General features: G+C 42.6%; 1 protein-coding gene and 1 pseudogene across 1 annotated transcript; one reads left to right on the top strand and one right to left on the bottom strand.

The window, feature by feature from the left end:
• Positions 1-218: 218 nt before the first annotated feature.
• On the bottom strand, positions 219-8,035 carry LOC128061705 (histone H3.3A). The gene is made up of 4 exons (XM_052654087.1): positions 7,917-8,035; positions 6,226-6,376; positions 4,935-5,088; positions 219-648 (listed from the first exon to the last, which is right to left on the bottom strand). Exons 2-4 carry the CDS (start codon positions 6,351-6,353, stop codon positions 520-522), a joined length of 411 nt encoding a protein of 136 aa, XP_052510047.1. The 5' UTR covers positions 6,354-6,376; positions 7,917-8,035; the 3' UTR covers positions 219-519.
• Positions 8,036-11,349: 3,314 nt separating this feature from the next.
• LOC128061720 (60S ribosomal protein L6-like) lies at positions 11,350-12,205 on the top strand (annotated as a pseudogene).
• The last annotated feature ends 6,613 nt before the right edge of the window (positions 12,206-18,818 follow it).

The following is an 18,818-nucleotide window of genomic DNA, read 5'->3' as shown; positions in this document are numbered from 1 at the left end:
GGGTATAGTTTAATGTATTTTAATAGCAAACTTACAGGAACAGCACAGAAGACAGACAACATTAAAAACATGTGCTTGCATGTAGGACAACTCAGTTAGAAAAGTATAGTGAATGGATGGAATCTACTGCATGATAAAAATGCTACAAACACCATTTAGTTGCAGTCAATAAGAAATTTACTTGTTTTAAAAAAATCCAAATGCTGGCATTGTCCAGAAAAATTTAACAGGTTTATTTATAATTGTTATAAAGTTGAACTGCTGAAACTTGTTCACTGAAACATTTTGACTTTCATTAATGCTTTATGTCCCCGCATTTATATTAAAAATTCACACACAAATGAAAATGGAAAAACTGCCAATACCTGATTTCTGTCCCCTATTTTCCACTTGCAATCATATACTTAGGTACCTTTTGACCCCATGGAAAAAAAATATCTAACGTTCAGAACTACCAATAACAGGAAGAAGAGATTTTTTTTTTTTAAAGAATGAAATGTTTCCCATCATAGTGGATTCTTAAGCACGTTCTCCACGTATGCGGCGTGCTAGCTGGATGTCTTTTGGCATAATTGTTACACGTTTGGCATGGATAGCACACAGGTTGGTGTCTTCAAAAAGGCCAACCAGATAGGCCTCACTTGCCTCCTACAAAAGGAACAGAGAAAAAAATATTATCAACAGTTAAAGATACATCTATACTAGTTAAAAAGATGTTTTTGAGTCCTTTAAAAACCTACTTCAGAAGATGTTGACCACTTACCAAATGCTTAGTTTAAAATCTGGGATGAGGCTGAAAGGCAGCTTATGAAAGTGAAAAACTCAAGACTGTAAATCTTTGTAAAATACTAAAGTCAATTTCACTACCAAATAGTTTACCTTTTCTAATGTTATATGTGATTTTTAAGCAAACTGAAATGTGTCTTGAGTAAAGCAAAAATCAAACTTCAACTCTAACATTATTTTTATCCTCACAAAGATAAATGGAATCACATGTATCTATTCCAAGTAATACTCTCCTACCTCGGGATGTCCTTTTTCTGAATCTTACTCCCAATTCATTATATCTGTTTGACTACTGATTCCCATCATATGGGCCTCATCTATCTTTCCTTTTAACACCTCAGAGTTTGACCACGAGGTCAGTGTCCTACTTACATACAATGATCTATTTTGCACCCCTACTAACTACACTTTCCTCTATGCACCCCTATCTGTAATGGTATGTTACCCCCTCAGCATTAACACTGACCTGTTTTTTCCCATTCCATCATTAAGCTTTTGAAGGTATCCTCCTATTCCTAATTTCACTCTAAACTGCTAGGTATACGAATTATTCAATAGAGAAGGAAGAAAAAAGGAGAGCCCCTACTTATAATTAACTCTTAAAATTGTTAGTACATCTTACAGTTGTCTGAAAAGTTGGAAGAATTCTTTGGTCTAGGTTAAAACAACTGCTTATGCATTTTGAAATGAACCAGTCATCAGTCCAACTGTTCTAGTGGATTAGGAACACTAAATTAAAGACATTATTTGGCTTCTCTATAAGCAAGTTATTTCTCTGTTTAAGATCTATTTAGGAAAAAAAAACCAAAACAGATTTTTAGAGTTGATTTTTGTCCTAATTAAAAAACTATTTCCATTTTGGAACTCTTCAGGCAATAAGACTAAAAGAGAAATACACAAAATACTTGAGCAATTCAAGCCCAGCCCCATAACGCTTCGTAACACACAAGATAGAGATGGGAGGGACCACATTTGCTTTATAAACACTGACTTTGCTAATAACACTTGAGATTCTGCTTTTAAAAGTGCTAACAACTCCTCAAATGGTTTGTACTATTCTGTCTTATGAAAATATTTTTCTACATTTATACCTTCATTCTTTTTAGCCTCTTCTATAAAAATGTTTCATTCAAATTTTACTATTCTTACCTATCCGTCTGCAGTATGTTATCAACAGGTAAGTCTTATTTGCCTATCCTTTATGGCTTACCTCAAGATTATTCCATGAAGGAGAAAGCAAACATTCCTCTCACCCCTGCTTCCCAGGTACAGGTAATTTTGAACACACGGGCCTTGTACACTAGCCATTTTTTAATACCCTTACTTAATAAAATACTTACTTTACGCTCACAATGCCTAGCCCTTGAAGGAATAGACGTTCAAGAAGTTTTTGCTGGCTTGGTTTTTTATATCTAACCTTAACTGAAACTTGCATCTTTTCTTTTTTTTTTTCCCTTGGATGCACCCTGTGGCTTGGGGGACTGTTCTCCAACCAGGGAACTGTACTTGGGTCCTTAGCCATGAAAGTGCAGAGTCCTGACTACTGGACTGCCAGGGAATTCCTGAAATTTGCACCTTTTCTACACTAGTAGTTCCCTGTATCTTACCTTTTCCAAAGAATACATTAAAAGCAAAAGTCCTTAATATTCAGAGATTCATCCTTGGGATATTCTAGAAATGGTAAAAAGTTTAGAAAACATAGTATACCGTAGACCCTACTCTTATGAGTTTCACAGTGCATGTTAGATAGCAGAACTTAAATTCCTCAAGAAAGAAAACAGTTGTTTCTTTTTTTGGTTTCACCCAGCATGTCTCAGGATTATGCAAATTTAGAAGGCTTCTGCAAAATACAGCAGTATGAGCTGCTATATGGACAAGCCAACAAGTCCTGAAATTCAAACACCCATTTAAGAGTGGAATGAGTTTGGCTCCCCTAGTACTATTCAAATGTGATATGTGGCAGCTGGGGCTCTCACTGCTATCTTAGAACCTGCTCTAGATATCATAGGATTGTGTCTGTCACCTCTGGGAGAAGAGTCAATACAGGGAATTTGACCATGACCCATGTATTTCTAATTCTACTACCAATGTCCAAAGTTTCCTAAACATTAAGACTATGATGGGATTTAAAGAGGGACACATTATAGCCCAATTAACAAAATTTTGAGGTAATAGCGAGAAAGTGTCGTTAGGGGCAAAAGCTAAATTTTAAGTTAGTTAAGTCTTGATAATTTATGGCAAACCAAGTCTGATTTCTCCACCATCCTCCCTAGACTTACCCACCCTCCATCTCTTTCAGTTGTGTTAGAGAAGTTAGTTGTAAATTATGTAACTCTAAAGTCAAAAATGGCTTTCTTCTACCCTATTCGCATTAGCAAATTCTCCATCTCTATATCCTTAAGAGAATGAAATATTTTCCAATAAAGAGCTACCAATGCCAGAGTACTACAGGCAGCAGAGTTGAACATTTTGCTCAAAACCAATGCAATTACTTACTGACAAGTATAAAACACAAACCTTAGTAACAGCAATGAATTTTTAAAAGACAAGTCTTTTAGCCAGATTGTTAAGTAATCAATTTACAAAGCTCTATCATTGACACTTAGGCTTGACAATGTTGGACTTCCAACTATAATGTGTAGCTCAAGTAGAGCCCTCCTAACTGTAACTACAAAACAAAATTAGCATCTTTAGGTCAACACTTGAGAATACTTCTGTATTTAAAATTAGTGCAGAAAACATGACTAGCATTTCTAACAAATGAAATGGGATCTAGAAACAGTCAAAGATTAAATCAGAAAATAAAGGTCTTAAATAACAGCACTGTAAGATTTTAGTAGTTTGAAATTTCAGTAATTTCAATTCATTGAGAATTTAATGGATGCCTACTCCTGGAATTCACCAATCAAATGAAGTTCAGACTAACCATAGAAACAGCTCAACCAATTACACTTCAGGATAGAATCCACCTATCAAATCTTCCTCACACGTAAAGGAAAAGCTTGGCAACAGCAGCCTTGAAAAATCCTCCAATGGAATGTATGTCGGTTCTGGACCCTCCCCTAAGAGAGATTCTGATGCAGGTCTGTGGAAGTGCCTAGTAATCTGCATTTTAAATCACCTCTCACCCTATGCTGACAGAGGTGGCAGTTTTGCCATACTCCAAGTTACAACGATCTAATGAATGCCAAACACACTTAACATTATAGGTTACTTAAGTGACTGATGTTAATTGTACCCACATACCTAATCAAGTGTCTTAGGCGTGGGCATCTCAAGTTGTTTAATCTGGCACAAACCACCAGTATTTCAAATACATGTGTGCTCAGTCACCTGTGACTCTGTGACCCTTTGTACTGTAGCTTGCCAGGCTCCTCTGTCCATGGGATTTTTCAGGCCAAAATACTGGAGCAGGTTGCCATTTCCTTCTCTAGATCTTCCCAACCCAGGTATCAAACCGGAGTCTCCTGCATTGCAGGCATATTCTTTTCCTCTGAGCCATTGGGGAATCCCATTTCAAATACATAACCACAGCTAAAACTGTATTTCTCGAAATTCTGACACACTGGAGCTAAGATTAAACTCACTGTTTTCCATTTAAATGGAAATCCATATATAATCCCCTTAAACAAACTACATGTCTTCAAACTTCTCTCTTTACAAGCCCAGTAACATCTTTTTCTCCCTGTTCTCAATCCAATCCTAACTACCACTCAAGTTTCTTTTACCTCAATGCACAATTCTTTAATGTTGCCTAGCCCTATCCCAGATATCATGTTCTCTCCACTTGCAACTGCCTCTTCAGGTCCAGGAGGCCATTTATTCTAACTTTCCTTTTGTATCAGTCCCTGTTTGAAACTAATTACCAATACAGACCTTTGGCCCCATGACTTTCTAATATCCAGCAGCAACTGTAAGTCAAACCAGAGGATTTTTTTTTTCCTTTAAACACTACAATGTTTAAAATTTTAAAATCATATCTGTTTGTATAACCTCAAGCAACTTAATCTTTCTGACATCTCAACAGTGAAATATAAAGACCTATCTCACTGGCTGGTGATATACAAGCATATATAAAGATTTAGAGATATTCTTGGTACAAAGCAGAACCAGCCAACTCTCAGAGCCTTTCCCACCCACCATTTTACCTGCAAAGCACCAATAGCTGCACTCTGGAAGCGCAGATCTGTTTTGAAGTCCTGAGCAATTTCCCGCACCAGACGCTGGAAGGGAAGTTTGCGAATCAGAAGTTCAGTGGACTTCTGATAACGTCTAATTTCACGGAGTGCCACAGTACCAGGCCTTTAAAACAAAAACATTAAAGACATGGTTACCAAATACATAAAATAACTTAAAAAGAGTGGTCATCAGCTTCAAAGAGATGGAGTCACTTTTCAAAAAATAAATCAAACCATTCTTTCGTATCAAATTCCACTTACTAATTTATGACCTAAATATTCAAATCTGTTAGAAATGACACAATACTTTTAAAACAAAAAAGCATGATATTAAAGCAGACTTCTGGCAGGGGGTTTGATAATCATAATCCCTTAATTTTCTTCATCTTTAACATAAACATTACTAACTTCTGTTATAATTATAACTTGGGAAGGTACTAGGCCACTTATAAAGAAGTCAAAGTTTTTCAGACTTTTAATTTGACACCACTCTCATTCTTCCCACTGGCACCCCCCATTCTTCTGAAAAGATCTACCAGCACAACCCAATGAGCTTCACTTAAAAAAACACACTTACAGTATTTAAGTTCAATTTCCCAGAATACCTTTGACACTGCACATCCCTCATGAATGAGTAAACTGATGAACACTCTTTTGTGTTGTATCTTCCATATGGAAATTTTTTTTAAGTAATTTTAAGCAAGAAATTTACCTCAATCCTGACTTATTTCTTACACTTTTATTTTAGGCTAAACATTTGCAGAGGGTAAATACAGACAACTTCTGCCCTCTAATGGCAGATGCACTCAATAACACTGCTCAGGGTAGTTCAAAACTAAATATGCCAATAGAAGGAAAAACCAATTCAAGTAAACGAAGGACTTATGTAAAACACAATGTCCCCATCTTGATTAAATTATTTTATCAGATGCCAGAGTATCCTCAAAAATGTATTTTAAAACAACACTTTTCTATTTAAAACATATATATTACATATAACAGCTAAGTAAAATGTTAGTCTATCCTATTAACGTTATTAGATAGAACGTCTTCTTTGGGCTATGGGCACGATTACAGCTTCAAAATTAAGCATATTCCCAATAAAACCTAACACTAAATTATATGCAGATTTTAAAGTAGTAAATATTTAACAAGGGTAAAAACAGATTCTCTAAAGGAGAAAGTATGCTTATACATCTTTTTATTAGATTATATACTTCTGGAGATAAGACTTTGTTTCATTTTTCCTCTTTTAAAATACCTGTAACGATGAGGTTTCTTCACCCCTCCAGTAGAGGGCGCACTCTTGCGAGCGGCTTTTGTAGCGAGTTGCTTCCTCGGTGCTTTACCACCGGTCGATTTGCGGGCAGTCTGCTTTGTACGAGCCATGGTATAGAGACCTCCTTACTTACCTACCAGCATCGGAAAAACCAAAAATCACCATATGCAACTACCAAACACACAAGTTTTCCTGCCACTACCCCCCCAATCTGGAAATTATGATTAGTATTAAAAAAAAACCCAACACCTCCATAATGTTATATAATTTGAAAGGGTGCAGATTACATCTACCACCCAAATATGACTTTTTGAAACAAACTGTAGTACTAGAAAATTGTTAGCCTTAACACCAGTCATCTCTCAAAATGCCCAATCTGAGCGATAAACGGCAAAACAAAAAGACCCCCCCCAACAGCCTTCGCTTCAATTTCTTTAAATAAAGTAGAAATTAGAAATGTCTGTAAACATTCCCTCCACTAACAAGTCAAAAGAACGAAGCCACAAACCACAGAAAGGTCGAGTCAAATTACAGCAAAAAGGGTTTTAGTCACCCCCCCCCCCGCCGCCGCCCCCCCTTTACGTCTGGCAGTTGATACATTGCTGTAAATATCTGAAAACATTCCTGGTTTTGCATCTCTACAGTTCTGTTGACAAAAAGGCGTCTCAAAAAACAAGAGGAACAACAGCTACCAACAGCGAGCACTCTACAAAGCACCGCCCTCGAGTCCAGTCCTCAGAGGATTCGCAATGAAATAATAAAAAAAAAACTGCCCCGCACCCAGGCGTTAATTAACGCACTAGACTGGCCGACTGGTCCACCCCAAGCACCACATAAACTTTTGGTTTAGCCTCCTCCGGCCCCTCGGCACAGGATCCCCCAGCCTGCCCGCCTCGCTCCTAGCGTCTCGCGCAGGCACAAACTCGGCTCCCAGACCAGAACAAAATGGAAACAATCGCAAAACGTATCCGATTCCTTTCCAAAGAGACAAAACACCAAATCGCTCGAAAATACTCCATCCCCTGCCACGTGCCGCCCTCCAAAATGCAAAAGTTTTTTTTGCATTTCAAATGCATCAAGTTTCCGCTTCTCTAAAAAGGAGAAAAAAATGTTTCTCTTTAAAATTTTTTCCTCCTTTTTTGAAATGGGGAAGAGAGAAACGGGGGAAAAAATATGGTCGGTGACCAGAGAAGAGAGACAAGATGGTGAAGCTTAGCAACAACTGTGGGGAGGCAGCAAAAAGCGAGTTACCCCAGGGTGGGAAGCAGCGGCGATTTCTACCCTTTTCCCGCCCGAAAACTGGGGTCCGGGGTCCGGGGTCGGTAGTTAAGAGGCCCGCGCGGGTCGTGGTGAAGGTCTGGGGTCCGGGGAAGGGGCGGCGGGCGGGATTTCACCGAAGAAAAAGGAGCCAGGGGCGCGGGGAGGGAGAGCAGGCTCGGCGACGCGGCGGTTGCTGCTGTTGGGCTGAGGCGACGAGAGACTGGGGAGCCGCCGGAGCCGCCGCTGCCTGAGGGGAGAGGGAAACTCGCTCCTCACCTCCATTTCTGGGCCAAAAAGTTTTGGGGCCAAGCCGGAGGGACCCTGGGTCCCCTCCCGGCACCGCCAGGGCCCGGCCCGGGGCTGACGGCAAGCGGGGCTCGGTTCCGGGGAAGCGGGCAGACGGGGAAACTTACCCCCCTTCTCCTTCGGCTGGAGCTCGGCGAGCTAGAGGCGGCGCTGGCGTTGGAGAGCGACGGCGGCGCGGCGGCGGCTGCGAACACAATTGAAAGATGGCTGACACCGAGGCTATCCCCCAACACAAGCCGCCCCGCCCCCGCGCCGCGCGCCAACCAATCACACACAATGGAGGGAAGGCTCGGCCCCGCCCCCGCCCCCTCGCTCGCTCCCCGCCTCCCCCCTCCCCCCGCGCGCCCGTTCGCTGGCGCGCGCTCGCCCCTCCCCCGCGCGCCGCCCGCTCCCTCCTCCCGGCTGCCTCGCGCAGTGTGTGTACAAACACAAAAGACACGCTGAAGGGCCGCCGGCTCCTGCCGAGACGGCCGCCCGCCCGCTCCCGTTTTAACCCCGGCTCCCCGGCCCCGCACTCCCACCCAGCTCCATGCGCACACGTCATGGAACTCAGGAAGCCCGGGTTTGGGGCGCCGAGGGGGAAGTTGGGGGGAGGGGCGGGCGGGAGGAGGCGCGGCGGGTGAACGCCCGGCCTGCGGGCGTCTCGGGCAGCGGCGGGGAGGGTGAGGGAGGGGGCGCCCCGCTCCGGCGCGCGTCCCCGAGGCGCCCCGGACGGCGTGGGGGCGGGGAGGAGGACACCGCCGGCCCAGTCTCCGCGCCCCAGTTGCAAACACTACCCGACAGGAAGCTTGCAAATAGAAACCTCGCACCCCGCGCCCACATTCGGTTGGGGCTGCTCTAGCTCTGGCAGGGCTGCCGGAGGCCGTTGTCCTGCTTTCACTACGGGCCAGGTGCGGCCGGGCAGCTCGCAGACAACTTTATTCACTCAAAACACCGGCTCGGGCCGTGGCGGCCCCGCGGTGCAGGCTGCAGGCTGCAGGCGGTCCGCGAGAACTCTGCCACCTGGGACGCCTGGCTCCGCGCAGGTGGCATCTCCAGGCCGACGGAGACGGCCAGGGACGGGGCTCGCCTTCTTCCTGGGTCGGGATGCTTGATGCAAGATGGCTGTATTTTGTAAGCTTCTAAAACAATATATGGAATACACAGCTAACTGCACCAGGGCCTGAATACCAGCCTTGGCAGCTGTTCTACCAGCCAGTTCGGCTTTTTAACCATTTCAGTTTTAGGTAGAATTGCCAAATGCTGTGTAGTCAAATGTCAGCAGCTTCTGAATAGTTTGGATGCGGCGGTAAGCGGCAGAAGTAAGGAAAACGTCATTGGGGATCATCACATTTATCCATTTTCCAATTCTCAGTAGCATAGGAAACAGATTTCAGGTTCAAGTTACCCACGTTGTCATTTCATTGGCCTTAGAATATATGCACCGTCCCTAGATGGCTTTGACAACACTTGAAACTACGTGCGAAGGTATTCAATAGAAGTGTCGTGCAGACATCCCATAGGATAGTGAAGGAGATAAATTTCATAGATGGAGAGCATAACTACTATTGATAGTCTGAAGCTCTCATAAACATTACCCTGAAATCAGATATGAGAGAGGGAATAGATTTGTCCAAGGTCACTTAAGTGAGGAACAGACCCAGGAGAAACAAACAAAATCCAGTCCTCCTGTTTCATTATTATTTAATGAATGTTAAGTGTCTGTGGTTGCTGTGCAGAACACATGCAATTTGCAAGCCTGTCCTAAAAGCACATATGCAAAAAAGCTTAGGCTGAGCTGCCAGCGAAGAGTTCCTATAATTTGGGCCAAGAAAAGGGTTGGGTTTTTTTTTGCTTGTTTTTTGTTTTGTTTTGAGTAAACCAAAATATCTGTTGGCTTTTTTCCAGGAAGGCTGATTCCACATCAGTTAAATTCATCATCTATTCAAAAAATATTGAATGACATAGGTAATGTTCTCTTTATCTGCTAGATTTTTCTGTAACTTCCATTTTTTGGTTTAAAAATATTCCTAAGGACCTGGAAAACTTTTAGATATAATTCTAATCTTGGATTATCTGAACCTACTTAGCTGTCCATCTGTAAAATGGAAGTGATATTTATGCGTGAAGATAGGCCACAAGTTTTTTCTAGTTGTAGGATCAAGTATGTTTTGCAGTTGGGTAGATGTCTGGTTGGGCTTCCCAGATGGCTCAGTGATAAAGAGTCCACCTACTAATGCAGGAGATGCAGGTTCAGTCCCTGGGTGGAAGAGATCCGTGAAGAAGAGAATGGCTACCCACTCCAGTATTCTTGCCTGAAGAATTCTATGGACAGAGGAGCTTGGCGGGCCACAGTCCAGGGGATCGCAGAGTCAGACACGACTGAGCAACTAACGATTCTATGTCCATTAAATCTCTTATCATCTATGATTCTCTCTAGTTGCACTTTGTTGAAAAATATGTCCTGAGGCTTTGGATCCCAGTCCTCTTTCCTTAATTGTCCCTCCTTCAGTCTTGCCCAGCAAATGGCATTATGATTTACTGAACTGTTCAAACCAAAAGCCTCAGGCATCCTACTTAGCCTCCCTTATTTTTGTCCCCATAGTCCTATTGGTCCTATCTCTGAAAAACTTCTCAGAATGACCTGCTCCTCTCCTCCTCTCCTCTTGCTGGTCCCCTCAGTCACTTTCTATATGACCTTTCTCTTTCCACTGTTGCACCTCTGTATTCCATTCTCTACATTGCATGCAGAGATTCGATTTACAGAATAAATTGGATTAAGTCACACCCTTTCATAAATCTATTTGGAGGCTTCCCACTGCTCTTGGTTAAAATGCAGGGCCTGGCATCACCCCTGCCCTCCCTAGTGACATTCTGCTGCAACCCAACTACCTTATCTTTCAAGGTCTTCACTCCTGAGGGTCATTACACTATTTTGCAGGTTAAATGCCCTCGCCAAGGTTTACACAGGAGTCCAAGTGGCTCAATGGTAAAAGAATGCACCTGCCAAGGCAGGAGATGGAGGAGACACTGGTTCAATCCCTGGGAGGAGGAAATGGCAACCTATTCCACTGTTCTCGCCTGGAAAATTCCATGGATAGAGGAGCCAGGCAGGGTCGCCAAGAGTCGGACACAACCAAGTGACTGAGCACTTACGTGTAAGATTTACACAGAGCTGGCTCCCCCATCTTCTAAGGCAACATTTTGCACTTACCCATATCTCTTAGAAAAAGATCCTTTTTGTAAGGTCCACAGAAGAAAAAAGGGGATTTGGAGCCATTCATATGGAACTTGATTAAAACTTTCATTATATGTTTTTATATTATAAGCCATATAAGAGAAAATAATTGCATTTTAAAGAAAATCAGTATCAAACTTGTGTAAAACTCTCAAATAAAATGTTTTCAAAGTTTTTAATGAGAAATGGTGAGGTTTTAAACTTGAAATGGCCACATACTATTCCTGATCAAGACTTTAGAATGAAGATCTCTTCAGATTCTTGATGATCTTATCATTGAAAAACTTTAAAATATAATTTTCAGCTCTTTCTCATCTTGCAAGATGGTGGGTGAAAAGCCTGAGAAGCCAGATACTAAGGAGAAAAAACCTGAAGCCAAGAAGGCCAATGCTGGCAACAAGGCTGAAAAGGTGGAAAAGGTGAAGAAGGTTAAGAAGGGGAAGCCCCACTGCAGCCGAAATCCTGTCCTGGTCAGAGGAATTGGCAGATATTCCCGATCAGCCATGTACTCCAGAAAGGCCTTGTACAAGAGAAAATATTCAGCAGCCAAATGCAAGGTCGAAAAGAAAAAGAAGGTTCGTGTTCTTGCTACTGTCACAAAACCAGTTGGTGGTGACAAGAATGGTGGTACCCGAGTGGTCAAACTTTGCAAAATGCCTAGGTATTACCCTACTGAAGATGTGCCTTGGAAACTGTTGAGTCATGGAAAAAAACCCTTCAGTAAGCATGTGAGGAACCTGCATGCCAGCATCACTCGTGGGACCATTCTGATCATCCTCACTGGGCGCCACAGAGGCAAGAGGGTCGTTTTCCTGAAGCAGCTGGGCAGTGGCTTGCCACTTGTGACTGGGCCTCTATCCCTCAATCGAGTTCCTCTGCATAGAACACACCAGAAATGTGTCATTGCCACCTCCACCAAAATCGATATCAGTGGCGTGAAAATTCCAGAATATCTCACTGACACTTCAAGAAGAAGAAGCTGCGTAAACCCAGACGCCAGGAGGGTGAGGTCTTCGACACAGAGAGAAATACGAGATCACAGAGCAGTGCAAGGTTGATCAGAAAGCTGTGGACTCCCAAATTCTGCGAAGAATCAAAGCTGTTCCTTAGCTCCAGGGCTACCTCTGCTCTGCGTTTGCTCTCACAAATGGAATTTATCCTCACAAAATAGTATTCTGAACTTCTTGCAAAGAACCTAATTGAATAACTTGTCGTTTCAAAAAAAATAATAATTTTCAGTCATTCAAAAAAGTGTAACAGTTGGAGTTATATATTTAAAATTCTTCCCTTTCTTTCATTGACAAGTGTAGTCTTGGAATTTCTTGTGAATGGATTTTGAATGCAGCTAAGCTTTTTGAAAATCAAGTATTTTTAAATTATACCTCCAATTTTCAAAATACACATGTGTTGCTAAGCAGTCATCCTGTAGGTGCATTGGTCACCACCTAAAAGTCTAAAATAGCAAGAAATAACTGGCCGGAGGACAGAAATTCAAATCTGCACCAGCAGCTCTATTCAGCTTCTTTGTCCTCAACTCTGGTTGCATTTTGTGCCACACCAGTACTCCTTGGGCACTTGGCACAGTAGTTTTCAGGTTCCTGGTCCATGATGCTCCCTGCGTTGTGGGACTAAAGCCGGGGTCTGGGGTCTAGAGCTCCTTTTGGACTGTGCTCAACACATCCCATGGAGCAGTGAGTCGTGCTCATTTATCTGCTTATCTGCTCGCCTCTGTGCCAACCAAGGGGCACAGATCTGACCCAGACTGCTCAGGTTGCCCTTCAAGGAGCCTCAGAAGAGGCTGCTCACAGGAGCTCTGGGGTGTAGGACTGAGAGGACCTATTTCCTGGCACCTCCATAGCCCAGAGTGAAGGCCCCTGGATGGCTCTGAGGTCTCAGTTCCAATGTCACCCCTCAGAGAGCCACACTGAGTCCCTGTCTTCCTTCCCCTACCCCTCATGTTATATTCAGTCACATTTCCATGCTTATTGCTTTCACAGCAATTCTCACAAGCTGATGTTTTGATTCTTTTACTGATTAGTGGTCTCAGCTAGACTGTAAACTTAGTGAGAGCAGGGGCCTTGATATTTTAAACACTGTTCTGTCTGCATCAACCTGTATAGTACCCAGCCCACATCAGACACTTAATAAATATTTGATGGATAAGTAAAGAGTGACCATATTTTTGTGGAGCTTTATATTATAAATGTATTTTGTTTGTAGGATATTCACATCTGAAAACACGTATCTCTAAGAGTTAATGAGGGGCTTCTTGTGGATGTGACTGGTGATAGAAGCAAGGTCCGATGCTGTAAAGAGCAATATTGCATAGGAACCTGGAATGTCAGGTTCATGAATCAAGGCAAATTGGAAGTGGTCAAAAAGGAGATGGCAAGGGTGAACGTCGACATTCTAGGAATCAGCAAACTAAAATGGACTGGAATGGGTGAATTTAACTCAGATGACCATTACATCTACTACTGCAGGCAGGAATCCCTTAGAAGAAATGGAATAGCCATCATGGTCAACAAAAGAGTCTGAAATGCAGTACTTGGATGCAATCTCAAAAACGACAGAATGATCTCTGTTCGTCTCCAAGGCAAACCATTCAATATCACAGTAATCCAAGTCTATGCCCCAACCAGTAATGCTGAAGAAGCTGAAGCTGAATGGTTCTATGAAGACCTACAAGACCTTTTAGAACTAACACCCTAAAAGATGTCCTTTTCTTTATAGGGGACTGGAATGCAAAAGTAGGAAGTCAAGAAACACCTGGACTAACAGGCAAATTTGGTCTTGGAATATGGAATGAAGCAGGGCAAAGACTAATAAGAGTTTTGCCAAGAAAATGCACTGGTCATAGCAAACACCCTCTTCCAACAACACAAGAGAAGACTCTACACATGGACATCACCAGATGGTCAACACAGAAATCAGATTGATTATATTCTCTGCAGCAAAAGATGGAGAAGCTCTATACAGTCAACAAAAACAAGACCAGGAGCTGACTGTGGCTCAGATCATGAACTCCTTCTTACCAAATTCAGACTTAAATTGAAGAAAGTAGGGAAAACCACTAGACCATTCAGGTATGACCTAAATCAAATACCTTATGATTATACAGTGGAAGTGAGAAATAGATTTAAAGGACTAGATCTGATAAAGTGCCTGATGAACTATGGACTGAGTTTCGTGACATTGTACAGGAGACCGATCAAGAGCATCCCCATGGAAAAGAAATGCAAAAAAAGCAAAATGGCTGTCTGAGGAGGCCTTACAAATAGCTGTGAAAAGAAGAGAAGCGAAAAGCAAAGGAGAAAAGGAAAGATATAAGCTTCTGAATGCAGAGTTCCAAAGAATAGCAAGAAGAGAGAAGAAAGCCTTCCTCAGCAATCAATGCAAAGAAATAGAGGAAAACAACAGAATGGGAAAGACTAGAGCTCTCTTCAAGAAAATTAGAGATACCAAGGAAACATTTCATGGAAAGATGGGCTCGATAAAGGACAGAAATGGTATGGACCAACAGAAGCAGAAGATATTAAGAAGAGGTGGCAAGAATACACAGAAGAACTGTACAAAAATCTTCAAAACCAAGATAATCACAATGGTGTGATCACTCACCTACAGCCAGACATCCTAGAATGTGAAGTCAAGTGGGCCTTAGAAAGCATCACTATGAACAAAGCTAGTGGAAGTGATGGAATTCCAGTTGAGCTAGTTCAAATCCTGAAAGATGATGCTGTGAAAGTGCTGCATCCAATATGCCAGCAAATTTAGAAAACTCAGCAGTGGCCACAGGACTGGAAAAGGTCAGTTTTCATTCCAATCCCAAAGAAAGGCAATGCCAAAAAATGCTCAAATTACCATACAATTGCGCTCATCTCACACGCTAGTAAAGCTCAAAATTCTCCAAGCCAGACTTCAGCAATACGTGAACCGTGAACTTCCAGATGTTCAAGCTGGTTTTAGAAAAGACAGAGGAACCAGAGATCAAATTGCCAACATCCTCTGGATCATCAAAAAAGCAAGAGAGTTCCAGAAAAACATCTATTTCTGAATTATTGACTATGCCAAATCCTTTGACTGTGTGGATCACAATAAACTGGAAAATTCTGAAAGAGATGGGAATACCAGACCACCTGACCTGCCTCTTGAGAAACCTATATGCAGGTCAGGAAGCAACAGTTAGAACTGAACATGGACCAACAGACTGGTTCCAAATAGGAAAAGGAGTACGTCAAGACTGTATATTATCACCCTGCATCTCATGATGCAGAGTGCATCATGAGAAATGCTGGGCTGGAAGAAGCACAAGCTGGAATCAAGATTGCCAGGAGAAATATCAATAACCTCAGATATGCAGATGACACCACCCTTATGGCAGAAAGTGAAGAGCAACTAAAAAGCCTCTTGATGAAAATGAAAGAGGAGAGGGAAAAGTTGGCTTAAAGCTCAACATTCAGAAAACGAAGATCATGGCATCTGGTCCCATCACTTCATGGGAAATAGATGGGGAAAGAGTGGAAACAGTGTCAGACTTTTATTTTTGGGGGCTCCAAAATCACTGCAGATGGTGACTGCAGCCATGAAATTAAAAGACACTTACTCCTTGGAAGAAAAGTTATGACCAACCTAGATAGCATAGTGAAAAGCAGAGACATTTCCAACAAAAGTCCGTCTAGTCAAAGCTATGGTTTTTCCTGTGGTCATGTATGGATGTGAGAGTTGGACTGTGAAAAAAGCTGAGCATCGAAGAATTGATGCTTTTGAACTGTGGTTTTGGAGAAGACTCTTGAGAGTCCCTTGGACTGCAAGGAGATCCAACCAGTCCATTCTGAAGGAGATCAGCCCAGGGTGTTCTTTGGGAGGAATGGTACTAAAGCTGAACCTCCAGTACTTTGGCCACCTTATGCGAAGAATTGACTCATTGGAAAAGACTCTGATGCTGGGAGGGATTGGGGATAGGAGGAGATGGGGACGACAGAGGATGAGATGGCTGGATGGCATCACTGACTCGATGGACATGAGTCTGAGTGAATTCCGGGAGTTGGTGATGGACAGGGAGGCCTGGTGTGCTGCGATTCATGGGGTTGCAAAGAGTTGGACACGACTGAGCGACTGAACTGAACTGAACTCTCTGGTGATTCAGTGGTTAAGAATCTCCCTGCCGATGCTGGACATACGTGTTCAATCCCTGATCTGGGAAGATCCCACATGCTGCAGAGCAGTTAAGCCTGTGGGCCACAACTACTGAACCTGTGCTCTAGAGCTTGTGCTTTGCAGCAAAAGAAACTACCACAGTGAGAAGCCCACACACCACAACACCGAGTAGCCCCTGCTTGTGGCAACTAGAGAAAAGTCCTCGAAATGCAAAGACCCAGCACAGCCAAAAATAAAATTATTTTTAAAAGTTTTGCTTTAAAGAAAGAATGAGCTATGACATCTTTTTCAGTATTGTCATCAGTTTAACAGAGAAGGCAATGGCAACCCACTCAGTACTCTTGCCTGGAAAATCCCATTGCCAGAGGAGCCTGGTAGGCTGCAGTCCATGGGGTCGCTAAGAGTGGTCACAACTGAGCGACTTCACTCTCACTTTTCACTTTCATGCATTGGAGAAGGAAATGGCAACCCAGTCCAGTGTTCTTGCCTGGAGAATCCCAGGGCTGCCGTCTATGGGGTCGCACAGAGTCGGACACGACTGAAGCGACTTAGCAGCAGCAGCATCAGTTTAAGAAAGATAAATATTTTTCTCGTGATGAGGTTGTAAGGATGAAAACTGCCCATTTGAATGGGGCTAACTGTCAGTATTAATGTTTTATAAGTTTTAAACACTCATTAAATGACCAGTGGCATCTATTATCGTTATTCTCTGCTCATTAAGCAGCCTTGGGCTTGCAGTTGGGGTCTCTATGTATATCCCCAGTATCCAGGAGATTGTCACATCACTTAGTAAATGAATGGGTGTCCCAGTTCTATATCTGTCTTGGTGAGTGAGTTAGTGTAGGTCTCCCCTGAAGGAGCACCAAGAAATTAAGTGGTTTTTGAGAGTGCAAGGCCCAGAGCCATGCCTTTGAGCCATAGTGAATTCATACATGTATATGGCACCTGGGGAAGCTTCTTGGACATTAAACAGCCTTTGAGACACTCCTCAACCCTTCCTTCAAACTCCAACATTCTGATATAATGATCTTGACACTGGCTAAGTATTAAAAAACAGGTGAAAAAATTCTGTTTCATAAAAAAGCCTTTAAAAAAGGATTCTCTCTTTTAAACAAACAAATAAAAAAAAATATTCCCTCTTCTCCAAGAGCTGGATTAATTGACCAAGTTCAAGGAAAGACAGTTTCAAGAAGTACTACCTTCTCCTCTGGAGAAAAAAGGAGTTTGCTTCCTTTGGTAGACTGAGACTACTCTACTGTACAGAGGTGGCCTGTCAGAAGGACAGGACTTGAGTTACCAGGGCGACGGGAACTGCCTTGTATGGTTTTTTAATGACCCAAGCAATGGTGTTTCCCGTTTCTAGAATAAAAGTAATGAAGTGAATTCTTTCTTCTATACCCCCCTTAATCAAATACTTAAAATACCTCAAATACCAGATAGGTTAACTTAGCCCTATTAAGGATTTTTCTTTTTAATTATGTTTTTCACATTAGATTAAGAAATTAAATTGTAAAACATATGTTATCAAACTAAGTACAAAGCCTTTACCTGGAAATGAAAACTTCTAAAGTCCCCTAAAAATCCATAGACTCCCCTGTATCAGATGGCTTGTTTGCCCCCTAGGCTGGAATGAGAGGGCTTGGGGCTCATATCGTTCCGTGTTGAGATAGTTAGCTTCCCTAGGACCACCTCTGACACTGATATCCATTCACAGCAAGACAGCTCTTGGACACACTACCCAGGCCTCACAGAAGGAGCTCTCTGTACCCCTGTCAATCCTCAAACAGTGTGGCTGAGGTCACCAGATAAAATGGTGCCTGGGATGTATATATCCAAGGATGAATTTATACTAATAAATGTTTTGTTGAAATTTTGTTGTTTACCTGATGTTCAAATTTACCCTGGCATCCTATATTTTTATTTTTTAAGCTTAGCAACCCTTCCACCTATTAAGGGGCTATTTCTTTCAACTCTCCATGACCCCAGCTCCCCACTGCTCAAGCCTCTCTGAGCCTCTTTAGCAGCCAAGCCTGGGCCTAGAGGGCTGGTGTTCACCTTGCATTTTTTACCACTTCTGTCCTTCCCTTTCTAGGAAGCAAACTGCTCCATAGGAGATCTCCACATTCAAAGTAAGGGGTTTTCAGACCCTCTCAGGTCTCTTTTGGAACTTTTAGACCCATCCATGGTCGTGGCAAAGTGCCATAATAGCTGACATTATTACTCTGTTCTCCCTCCCAAATTTTTTGCCAAGAAACTACCCCAGTCTGGGGCTCTTGCCACAACGTACCAGTGTTGTAAGGGTTGACAGTGCTATCTGAATTCTATTCTCATTTAGTCCTCCCTCCAGCAGAACCCGCCCAATGATGACACCCAAGCATAGCCAGACCAAAGGAAACCAAGTGGGAAGGGAAGGAAATCTGTAGGCAAACAAGACTGAGTGTGAATCCTAGCCCTTCCTCTTATCGCCAACTGAGTGTTAACCTCTCTGGACCTGAGTTCCTCATCTGTAAAATGGACAGAATTACCTTAAAGTATAATAATAATCCTATCTTGCCAGGTCACCGTAAGGATTAGAAAGAATAAATACAGAGCACCTGATAAAGAGTATGGGCTCCATGAATGATCTATTGTGTCT

Source organism: Budorcas taxicolor, chromosome 16 (genome assembly GCF_023091745.1).
Source record: "Budorcas taxicolor isolate Tak-1 chromosome 16, Takin1.1, whole genome shotgun sequence".
NCBI lineage: Eukaryota > Metazoa > Chordata > Mammalia > Artiodactyla > Bovidae > Budorcas > Budorcas taxicolor.
The sequence above is the reverse complement of the archived record's forward strand: the minus strand, read 5'-3'. Positions and strand labels throughout refer to the sequence as shown.